Source organism: Centropristis striata, chromosome 16 (assembly GCF_030273125.1).
Source record: "Centropristis striata isolate RG_2023a ecotype Rhode Island chromosome 16, C.striata_1.0, whole genome shotgun sequence".
NCBI lineage: Eukaryota > Metazoa > Chordata > Actinopteri > Perciformes > Serranidae > Centropristis > Centropristis striata.
Genome location: NC_081532.1, coordinates 11502605 through 11514899, shown reverse-complemented (window position 1 = coordinate 11514899; position 12295 = coordinate 11502605). Strand labels below are relative to the sequence as shown.

The 12295-nt window shown below is 46.5% G+C and overlaps 1 protein-coding gene and 1 non-coding gene across 2 annotated transcripts in view; one reads left to right on the top strand and one right to left on the bottom strand.

Moving 5' to 3' along the window:
- Nucleotides 1–12295, top strand: part of galnt16 (UDP-N-acetyl-alpha-D-galactosamine:polypeptide N-acetylgalactosaminyltransferase 16) — a 60763-nt gene that overhangs the window by 20519 nt on the left and 27949 nt on the right. The window contains exon 5 of the mRNA XM_059352816.1: nucleotides 3104–3169. Within this exon, the coding sequence (XP_059208799.1) occupies nucleotides 3104–3169 (66 nt within the window). The remainder of the gene's footprint in view (nucleotides 1–3103; nucleotides 3170–12295) is intronic.
- On the bottom strand, nucleotides 503–575 carry trnak-uuu (transfer RNA lysine (anticodon UUU)). Its single transcript has one exon. It is a non-coding gene; the product is annotated as a tRNA-Lys (tRNA).

Genomic DNA, 12295 nt, shown 5'->3' with positions numbered 1-12295 from the left:
AATCACTCTTCAAACCAAACATTCTTAGTGATTTTCAAGTCACACGACGATTTAATGAACTGTATTCAGACATGTGACACAATAAAGGAGCACCTGAGCAGCGTTCAGATTCTGGATTGAGAGAAACCCATAAAAATGCTCTACCGACTGAGCTATCCAGGCTTCATGAAGCCTAGTTTCTGAAGGAAACAATCACTCAAAGTTGAAGCTTTGAGTGCAAGCCTCATGAAGCTTGAAATGATCACCTGAAGTCTGAATGGAGGTTTAAGCTGGAGAAACCCATAAAACTTTGGTCCATTGCAACCTGTTTCTTAACTGAAGCTACCCATAGCCTTCTGGACTGAAGAAGGTTGGACCCTGATTTGCATGTAATCTGGAAAAACCAGCTGGCAGATAGAGACTTGTGGATGTAACAAACGTGTTTCATGTAAATGTGAACCTCCTGCTGATCTGCATCAATGATGGCAACAGTGAGCACAACTACAGACACACAATAGATTATCGCCTGAACAGGGACTTGAACCCTGGACACTCAGATTAAAAGTCTGATGCTCTACTGACTGAGCTATCCAGGCTTCACAAAGATGGATTTTTTGAGGAAAGAATCACCCAAAGTCAAAGACCATAACACTTGTCAATTAACAACTTCTAGGCTAACCGTGATTAGCATGTAGCCTGGGAAAACCAAAACTGTCTGAGCTATCCAGGCTTCATGAAGCTATCCTCTGGAGAAAATGATCACCCAAAGTCTGAACGGAGGTTTGAGGTAAAGAAACCCATAAACTTTTGTCCAGTACAACCTCCTTGTAAACTGAAGCTACCCATAGCCTTCTGGACTGAAGAAGGTTGGACCCTGATTTGCATGAAGCCTGTAAAAACAAAAAGGGTTTACATTTAGATTATGTGTATGACTAACAGAGACACATCTTTGGCTAAGAGTAATAGTGTCCCAATCACTGGAGCCTTGAAGGTTTTATGGACGTGTGGATCTTGCAGAAGTAAGGACGATGTTGAGTAGACACATCATATAATAGGTTACAGCCTGAACAGGGACTTGAACACCGGACCCTCAGATTAAAAATCTGATGCTCCAGGCTTTATGGAGACCAACCTCTGGAGGACATCATTTTCATGAAGAGCTGGCAGAAACTAGCCCCTAGTCCAGAGATTCTTCTCTATTGGTCCGTCTGTTACGCCATCATTGCTTTGCTTTGCCTGAGAAAACCAAATCGGACTGCAATCAGATTTGAGATGTGGCCAACATATGTTTTCTATTGTCCTCTTTTAAAGAATATTCATGGATATTCAGACATGTAACTGGCAAGACAGAATTAAATAAATATATGTATTTAAGTCAAGGAGTTAGATAAGCAGTCAGCTGAGGCAGTGTGAGCTGATTGGTCAGTAGCTGTGACCCGGCAGGCAGAAGGCTGGCGGAGGCGGTGGGGGATGTCGGTCAGCGGTCAGGGGAAAGGATTGTCCTGCCTGACTATAATCCTATCATAAGAACACCGGGCCCAGTTTACAACAGTGATCTTTACTGTGAATCCAGACGACAGCATGTGACTCTAATAGTGGCGAGACGAGAGAAACACGTGCTGGTTTTCACCATAAGAACTGGTTCTCCTTCACAGTGTTGTACTGACAGGAAATCTTGCACAGTGTGGCACAAATTATACCAGTCAAACTCAATCAATTAGGCTAATTTAAATTTAGCCAATTCAGATAAAGAAATCTATTTTTAGTGATCAGTCTTTTTCAGTTTTCAGTTTTCATCATTGGGGAGAAGCTATTTTATTTGTTGTTTTGCGATTGTGGCTGTTTGTGTTTTTTGTCTACCTGCCCAGGGACAACAGATGTAAATTAGCTACAAGCTAACTCTGGTGCAATCATTTTTAATTGCGCCCTGTCCCTGTAAAAATAAAAACGAAATAAACATAACATAAAATGAACTACTTTCCATTGTGCACTGTATTTTGGAACAGGAGCTCCCATTGACAACGCATTTAAATTTGTATATTTTTGCACATTTGAGTCTAATTCATTTAGTCATTTCTCCCTGCATTAACATATTTCATATTCATCGTGGATTATAGTAGCACACAGTATGGAATAGCATGCATGTAACTGTATAATGTACTCACGCACACACACACACACACACACACACAATCTGGCTACAAGTATACAACATCTGCTCAGTGGGTGTGATCTATGACTTTCTGCTCTTCTTCCCTGAGTGCTTAAAGCCCCCCGCCTCTTCACTGCACACACACACACACACACACACACACACACACACACACACACACACACACCAGCTGTCCCCTCCTTATGAGCACCACTAAAACGCTAATACACCCCTGCTCATACACACACACGTCCCCTGTGATACGACAGCTCAAATGCAAACCAACAGGTTTGTACACACAGCAAATTTAATCAAGCAGGATTACAACTTGTCATGCTTGTTTCTGTCAGCATACGGCTGTATCGCTGCCGGGGAGGGGGGGTCTCTGCTTGATCTACCCACAATCCTTTAGCAAGGTCACACTCACTCTCTGCTGCTAATGCTAATCCTCTCAAGGATGTGTGTGTGTGTGTGTGTGTGTGTGTATACCTGTGTTTGTGTGTTGTTTGTAATGATGTCCATCCGTACGCATCAACAAAAAGTCTCCGCCAGAGATTGCTCCAGCAGCAAAAGGGAGTGGATGATGGGAATGAGCTGCTTGCTGGATTTGTTTATGGAAAAAGGATTTTGAATTCAATTATCCAGTGAAATGAAGCTCTTTTGTTGGAGCTCTCTGAACTGCTTTTTGAGATGATGTGTTTCTGGTTATTTGCAGGACTGATGGATGTTGTGTTTGAATGTAATGTGTTTGGGTCATATTATGTTGTGATGTTAGCGGCTTAGTGACTGAGGCTGAGTATCAGTGTGACTCTCTCCTTGTGTGACTGTGTTTATGTGTGTTTTAAGTGCACTAAATCCACATGTGTGTGTGGCGTGTCTGTGAGTGACAGAGTAAGAGATGACGCGATATGTTTCTCAGTGTGTGTTCTGCTTCCACCATAACATCCCATCTCCTCTCTGCTCTCCCTGCAGCTGAGGACTGCCAGCTGCTCTCTCAGATCCCCAAAGTGCGCTGCCTGAGGAACGGCAGGAGAGAGGGTGAGTGTGGATGGGCGGGGGGACACGGGGGGCTGAGACAAATTGTCTTAATAGATAAAAGACTGGGCCTAAAAGTCCAGTATGTTGTATGATGTTCCCAACATGAAGGTACACTCATCTGCCACTTTATTAGCTAGCAAGGCTTACCTAATAAAGTGGCCAGTGTGGTCTTCTTCTACTTAACTTCCTGCATTTAAAAATCTATTATCCACTTTAGATAGATTACGTTTGTTAGAAAGGGCCACTGGAACTGAGTAGAAATGTGTTTAAACCCTGAATTAGAGATGTGAGAGTTATGTGTAAGGAATAGATAGATATATTTGTTTAAATGCACTCCCAATGTTAGATGATGTCTAGCTGTTGCTCCCAGAGAGAGGTGTCTTTGAGGTGTGAATCAGCAGAGGCCCTACGATACGATTTGATCGAGATATTTGAGTCACAATATGATATTATTGCGATTTTAAGCATTTTGCGATGTGGTGAGTATTTCGATACAATATATTGAGATTTAACTGTTTAACTGCATTTTCTGTCCACAAAAACCAAAGAATTGTTTTGTCAAATAAGAGAAAATTCTCAGTCTATTCATCTCACTTCAGTCTTTTTATTTCTCCACAATGAGAGTCAAACCCACAGACTGACCAACAAAGTATTCAGTCAAACTGAACTGAACTGATATCAAACATGTATGAACGAAAGCAACTGCAGCATTTTATCAAACTTTCCTCATCTTCAAGCTTCACTGCTCTGTATAGCTTTGATACGGCTGAGTCTGTGAAATAATGTCGCGACAGAGTCACATACCTGGTTCCAGTGTCTTTAGCATGTAGCTAAAACCATTGTAACTTTGCAGCGGGTGTCGGGTGATATGCTGACCCACATGGTGCCTATAGATTCCTTAGATCTTCTTGTTTCATAAGATACCAGTATCTCCAATATATTCTTAAAAGTGAGCCCCAAAAACGAGAAAATACTGACGCTAAAAAAATGCTAAATAAGGATAATTGTCGCCCGGATGAATGTAATGTAAACATCTATTTATGTATACACTCACCGGTCACTTTATTAGCTGGCAAGGTGTACCTAATAAAGTGGCCAGTGTGGTCTTCTACTGCTGTATCAATCTGCTTCAAGATTGGACATGTTGTGCATTCAAAGATGGTTATTTGAGTTACTGTTGCCTTTTTCTCTGGGCATTTACCCAGAGAATTGCCGCTCACGGGATATTTCCTTTTTTTCCCGGACCATTCTCTGTAAAACTAGAGATGGTTGTGTGTGAAAATCCCAGTACATCAACAATTTCTGAAATACTCAGACCAGCCCATCTGGCACCAATAACCACGCCTCATTCAGTCAATTAAATCACCTTTCTTCCTCATTCTGATGCTCACTCTGAACTTTAGCAGCTCGTCTTCACCATGTCTACATGACTAAATGCACTGAGTCGCTGTCATGTGATTGGCTGATTCCTGTTAACGAGCAGTTGAACAGGTGCACATAATAAAGAAGCCAGTGAGTGTATATTTTTTAATTACAGTATCTTAAATAAAGAATAATGAAAGTGAAAAAGGCAGGTTTATGAGTACACAGTAACACACTACTCCCAGCACCAGATTTTCTGCCAATGTGTTGTAACTCCCACTGAACGGCAATGAAAATGAAACTGACTGCATGTTTTATGTCGCACACACAATTCTTATTAAACCAACTTGAAAACATAAAACACACAATGCACGAAACACAGGCAGAGCAAAGCACAGAGCCTGAGCCACGCCAAGCTCTGACCTCACACAGTTCAACCACAGTCAACGAGGAAACATTCAGCTCACTCGTATTGTTTTATCATTATTTATTATCATTATTAATATTGTAGTATGCTCGCATCAAAGCAGATGTTTAAAAGTTACGCAAAAGTTACATTCTCTAGTTACTAATTACCTTTATATACAATTATTGGTAAAGTAATTCAATTACTTTTGAGATAAGTAACTAGTAACTGTAAATCATAAACATTTTTCATATTTTGACACGTATATAACAGCACATTCTTAAAACAGAGGCTACTCAAACGAGGCAAATAAATGTATTAGAACTAGATTTAAAAAGAAAAACATAATGAGGAGGACATTAAAAATAATGAATTTACCATTTCATTAATCAATAAAGTAAATGAACATGACATGAAATAAAGATAAAGTAAGAGTTTCAGTGCAGCTCCCAAAAAAAACTGTGACAACTAAAATTAATTTTCATGATTAATTGCTCTGCTGATTTTTCTTTTTTCATTTATTAATATTTATAAATGAATTGTTTAGTCATTCAAATATGAAAGAATAGAAAGAAGAGGTAAAAAAAAAAAAAAAAAAAATTCCTAAGAGCCAGTCATATCTGAACAACCCCCCCAAAATACAAAATTTACAATTACAATTACAGAGATATAAAATCTATTATGAAAAAAGCTGTGGGTTCATTTTACTCTCAATCAATCAAGTGTCTAATAATCTCAGCACTTAGCTGTGGACTGATGCCTAAACGTGATGAGAAATTACTTTGGATATTAACTGCACAAAGATTTCTCATTTTTAACACCCGTTATAAAAATCTACTTATTGTAAAAACATGAAAGCGTTTGTTTCATCACCCACATTTGCCTGAATTGAATTAAAAATAAATCCCTGAATAAAGTAAATCCTCAACCTGCAAAACAAGAAAATTCAGCCAAAGTTAGAGCCAAAAGAAGCAGTGTTGCTGATTTGTTTGGATGTCTTAACAATAATCCCTCTTACTCAGGTTGCTGCCTGTGTTGCTGCTCTCTCTGCAGACTGAAGACTTTGTTTGGGCTTACGAACCACATGCTGACAAAACATAAGCATATTGAATTTAGGCCAAGCGTTCCCAACTGGAGCTCGAGGTACACGAGTCGAAGAGAGCTCGGGTTTACTCTCAAACACTCTCCAAATTCAAGTCATCGTGTGAGAAGCTTTTGCTTGGTGAAAATGTACAATAATCCCTGCGGCTTTTAGAATTGATTTTTAAGATTTTTAGTCGTACTTTATTCAGATCCTAATGGTTTCACACCGTCAGGCGTCATTGACTTTTCTCTCATTTAATGCGTCAAACTGCAGCCTGAGGTCATCAAGCACTGGAGCGTTAAATGTAGCCACAGTTAAAAAACAAACAAGCATGAGGAGGCAGGATGCTGCTGCTAGAGATGAGAAGTGTGGAAGAGACTGCTGATAAATATCTGCATGCAGGGTTGGAAACTCCTCTGAGACACAGCTGGAAACTCATTAACTATTTATATTCTTGAGCTTTTAAATTATTCTTCGATCATTGTATTATCAGAGATGTGAAAAAATGTGAAAATAATGCAAATGGTTTTATTTTTTAATATTTACTAAATGTATATATTTTTCAAATATTTTCCTAATTGATTGAAGATTTGAGACTTGCTGGTTTCGGTCCTAAATATGATTTCCTCACAGCAACAAAAATATTGAAGGTTGGATCCTTAAAGTAACAGTTAATGGTTTTATTTTGTATATTTCTTAAATGTACATATTTTTTTGATTATTTTCCTCATTGATCAACCTGTTGATTGTTTTTGCATTTTGATTGGTTAATTGTTAAGTCTATAAAATTGTTAAAAATGCCAATTACAGTGTGCAAGAGTCCAACGTAAAGTCTTCAAATATTCTTCTGGTCAAACAACAAATATATTAAATTAAAGAAATATTATAAATCAAAGAAAATCAGCAAATGCATACATTGGATAAGTTGAAATGTATTTTATTTTGCTCCAGAAATGATATACCATGATATACCACTTATACTATACTGTGTATATCTCTGCATATATTTAAATATATTTATTAATTGATGTTCATACTACATGCAACAACCTATTTAATATGCTAAAATATATTTTCTTTATATACTTTCAGGAAAATAAACAAACACAAAAATAATGTATTAATAATAAATGCCAAATAGCAGTTCTATTTCATCCTTCCTGACCGCCAGAGGCGGTGCATAAGCACTGAATGACTTCGTCTTGCGCATGTACAGGTCGAGTAGTTATACCAACAAAGTCACGTGTGACCCCCTGATGACCCCCGGATAGGTTATATCTTCCGGTGTCATCAGAGGATCTGTTCCTTTGTTCTTCTCGCGTTGCAGGTATACTACAGCTGTAGTGTCAGCGTATGCAAAAAAAAAAACCTTACTGGAGCCGCTATAGCCGAAGCTACGTAGTTAGCAGCTTGCCGCCGGGAGCCTTGTGACCAAGCTGTTTCGGTCGGAGCCGCGAGGAGCTCGCCCTCCAAAGGCTGCGGCAAGCCGTCCTCCGGGACGCGGCGTGCGGCCGCTCTCACCGGCACTGTGAGCACCCTTCCTTCGGATCGTCGTACATCCACACAAGGTTGGCCTCTCGGCTGGGTGAGTAATTTGTCTCTTTATTACTTGTTGGTGACGGCAGTGTATCCGCTCCCTCTCCCAGCATAACGGTACGCCGCGGTGGCTCATAGTTAGCAGCAGCGTGTTCGCTCGTGTTAACTTGTTTATCTCAGAACGCCTGGCGGCTGTTTCATGGATTTAGCGGCGACGTGTTGGTGACGGCGGTGTTTTCGCCCCCTCTCCCATCATAAGTGAGCCCTTATCTTGTTGTGTTAACTGCATTATTACGGTAGACGACTCGGTCGTACCCGTGCTGCCTTCAAGGTACCGCTTTTCTGTTGGATTTGAGTAACCTTTCAGTTTGCAGTTAGCAGTGCTATTTTCGCTGGCTGAAACTGCATAGTTATTGGTTTGTTGTTATTTTGAACATCATTCCTTGTTTGGGTTAAACCGGAGGTTCATTATTATTATATGAAATAAATAAATACATATAATAAAAACCTATAACGAAAAAAAAAAAAAAAATTTTTGAAAGTGCAGAGGACAGCCTTGTTGGTGAAGGCAGTGTCTTCGCTCCCGCTCCCAACATACGCTGCTTGGTGGTGTCATAATTGGCGGTTGCAATTATGATAACCACTCATTGTTGCTCTGCCTGCATGGCTTTTCTGCAGCCTGAGGATGGCCATGACCTTTGCCCCTCATGCCTTGGCCTCGAGCATTTGAGGGAGGGCCTTTCGGAGAACCCGTGCATGAACTGCAGCCTCATGCCCCGAGCGGTACGAGCTGCTAGGCTGGCTGGGATGGAGCAGCTTCTGGGTGGTGTGTCCTCGCCAGAAGAATTGCCCCCAGCCCAGACCCTGGACCAGACCCGGCCCAGTCGGTTGAAGCGCCGGGCCGCAGAGGCTGAAGGCGTTCCCTCCAGGAAGGTGGCCAGGGGGTCTAAGCTGGCTTCCAGGGTGGACCAGCTGACGGCAGAGCTTCATCAGATGAAGTCCATCTTTTTGGCTCTCCAGCCTGGGACTGGTGCAGGGAGTGCGGGTACGCCTACTCCTTCCGTGACCATGTCTGGCCCAGAGGATGACGTCCTCTCGACCACGGCCTCAGCCACTGCCTTCAGGGAATATGAGGAAATTGCAGGCCCTCAGGACACCATCTCCCATGCCTCGGGGGCGGGATCCCGTTCCTCGGCTCACAGCTCGGAGGGGGGATCAGGGGGTAGCTCCATGGGGGCTATCATTCGTACAGCCCTGGCCCGTATACAGCTCGATATGCCACAAGCCCAGCTGCCTCCAGCAAGTGCTTTTTTCAGGCGTGTTCCGACCCAGACTGCCTTTGCAGTGCCTCCTTCAGAGGAATACCTGAGGGAGCTGCATGCATGTTGGAGGGACTCCGGAGCCCTCTCTCATGCAACATCCGATGGCCGAACCCTGGCAGCCATGCAAGATGCAGCCAGGTTTGGTCTGGGTCGCATGCCGGCTATTGAACAGACAGTGGCGGCGCTCATCGTCTCTCCCGATGAGGCCCTGAGGTTGGATGCCAGGTGTCCATCTCCCCAATGTCGTGTCACAGACGGCCTTTTGTCTAAGGCCTATGACGCGGCAGCTCGCATGGGTCGGATAGGCAACTCCATGTCTCACCTTATGCTTGCTCTTTCGGCATCCCTACAGGAGTCCACGGTCGACTCTTCCACTGTGGATTTTAGTGATGCATCCCTGCAGGCTTTCGCCCTTATGTCCAGGGAACTGGGACGGCTGATGTCTACACTTGTTCAGACGCGCCGCCAGGTCTGGCTGGCCCAGTCACCCCTCTCGGAGGCGTGCAGAAGGACCCTCCGCAGTGTCCCAGTGGAGCCAGGGGGGTTGTTTGGATCGGCTGCTCTGGAGGCGCTGGAGAGGACAGTCCAAGCCAGGCAGACCAGGCAAAGCCTGTCTGGGTTACGTAGAGGCACGCCTTTTCCTGCTAGGGCAAGGGGATCAGCAGCTGCCCCACAACGCCGCGCTCAGCCTCAAGGTCGCCTTGGTGGCCACCAGAGGCCCCCTCTTCCAGTGCAACAGCCCATGCGGCGCACAGCCCAGGACTTTCGGGTCCCTGAATGCAGGCCCTCGAGACAACCTCGGGTTACTGAGAGTAACCGGCGCCCCCCCAGGGCCCCCAGAGGCCGGGGGGCCAGGAACTGATGGGCCGGGGCCGGCCGTCGGCTGTATGTCCCAGCAGCAGCTCAGCAATTGGGCTGCTTACATCTCGGACCCCTGGGTGGTATCCACCCTGACCCAGGGGTACAAACTGCAGTTCCGACGCCGGCCCCCATCCATTGGCCGGGTCAAAATGACCATCATGAGCGACCCGGTCAGGGCCCTGGCCCTAAACCAGGAGCTATCTGCTCTTTTAGTCAAGGGTGCAATCGAGCCGGTAGACCCCCTGTCACAGCCCGGGGGGTACTACTCAACATACTTTCTCGTGGGAAAGAAGGATGGCGGGCTTCGCCCCATCCTCGACCTGAGGGGACTCAACAGGTTCCTAAAGGTCATTCCATTCCGTATGCTCAGCACAGCAGAGGTACTGCGGACGATTGCCATGGGGGAGTGGTTTACATCCATCGACCTGAAGGATGCCTACTTCCACATTCCTGTCATACCCCGCCACAGGCAGTTCCTGCGTTTTGCCTTTCAGGGCCACCATTTCCAATTCCGGGTGCTTCCCTTTGGCCTCTCACTGTCTCCGCGGGTCTTCACCCGGTGTGTGGCTGCAGCCCTTTCGCCCCTGCAGTCGCAGGGCATGAAAGTTCTCCCATACCTGGACGACTGGCTGGTGTGTGCGCCGTCTCAGTCCCGGGCTGCTCGAGATACAGCTGCTCTTCTGGCTCACGTGGCCCGACTGGGTCTCACGGTGAACCTGGAGAAGAGCTGCTTGGTCCCCTCCCGGAATATCACCTTCCTGGGTGTGGTTCTGGACACTGTCACCATGAGGGCTTGTCCATCACCACGGCGGGTGGCCGACATCTCTCGCCTCCTCCCTCTCTTCCGGTTGGGCCAGCGGCTGCCCTTCCTCCAGTTCCTGCGCCTTCTGGGCAAACTAACGGCTGCTGCAGCCGTCGTTCCTTTGGGCTTGCTGTCACTACGCCCCCTCCAGAGGTGGCTAAACAGCTTTCACTTGGACGCCAAGTGGCACAGGCACAGAAAGATCAAGGTGTCTCGGCGGTGCCTACTGGCCCTGTCCCCATGGAGGAGAAGGGCGTTCATGCTGCAGGGTGTGCCCATAGGCTCTGTTCCATCTCGCCGGGAGACTGTCACAACGGACGCTTCCCTCTCAGGGTGGGGTGCAGTGTGGCAGAACAGGACAGCGCAGGGGCGATGGTCTGCTCTGGCCCAAGCAGACCACGTCAATGTACTGGAGCTCCGTGCTGTACATCTAGCACTCAGGCACTTTCTTCCCCACTTGGTAGGGAGGCATGTGCTTGTTCGGTCGGACAACATCTCGACCGTCTCCCACATAAACCACCAGGGGGGCACCAGGTCTGCACGGTTACTACATGTAACCAGGGACCTCCTTACTTGGGCAGCCCCCCGCCTAGCCAGCCTGAGGGCAATGTATCTCCCAGGGAGACAGAACGAGGTGGCGGACTCTCTGTCTCGAGGCAAGCCCCCCCCGGGGGAGTGGCGGCTTCATCCGGAGGTGGTTCTGAGGATTTGGGACCGATTCGGCAGGGCGGAGGTGGATCTCTTCGCCTCAGCAGAGACAACCCATTGCCCCCTCTGGTTCTCCTGGATAGAGGAGACCAGCCCACTGGGGCAGGACGCCCTCGCACACGAGTGGCCGATAGGCCTCCTCTATGCCTTCCCACCAGTCCCTCTGATTGCGGCGGTACTTCAGAGGGTTCTCCAACAGGGCCACACACTGCTTCTGGTGGCCCCTTTTTGGCCAGGAAGGACATGGTTTCCTCTGCTGCACAGCCTCTGTCGCAGCAAGCCATGGCGCCTCCCCGACAGGAAGGACCTCCTCTCTCAGCTGAGGGGCAGGGTCTGGCACCCCGACCCTTGCCGCCTGCAACTGTGGGTCTGGCCTCTGCAGGGCCGAACCCACTGCTGAATGAATGTACTGACTCTGTCCGTAGAACTGTCTTGAACGCCAGGGCACCTTCTACCCGGGCACAGTATGAGAACAGGTGGCAGCTGTTCTCGGCTTGGTGTTCAGACAGGAGTGTGGACTCTGTACGCTGCTCTGTGCCCGTTATTCTCGAGTTCTTGCAATCCCTCCTGGATAGCGGGCGGCGTCCCTCTACTTTGAAAGTGTATGTGGCTGCTATTTCGACACGGCACGATCGAGTCGATGGCAGCACTGTGGGGGGCCACAGGCTGGTGACCCTTTTTTTGAAGGGTGCTCTGAGACTGAATCCCCCACAGGCACCAAGAGCTCCAGGGTGGGACCTGCCCTTGGTACTGGGTGCCCTTTGCTTGCCTCCCTTTGAGCCACTGGCACGGGCAGAACTGAAGTGGTTATCGGCAAAGACCGCCTTCCTCCTCGCCATCACTTCAGCGAAGCGTGTTGGGGAGCTTCATGCCCTGTCAGTCAGTAGTTCGTGTCTGAGGTGGAACTCTGATGGCTCAGGGGTTACCTTATGGCCGAATGTGGCATTTCAGCCTAAAGTTCTGACGAGCTCACGTCTTAATCAGCCTATCCAGCTGGCAAGATTTGTCCCACCTGAAGGGGAAGGGGACGATACATCTGAGCTGT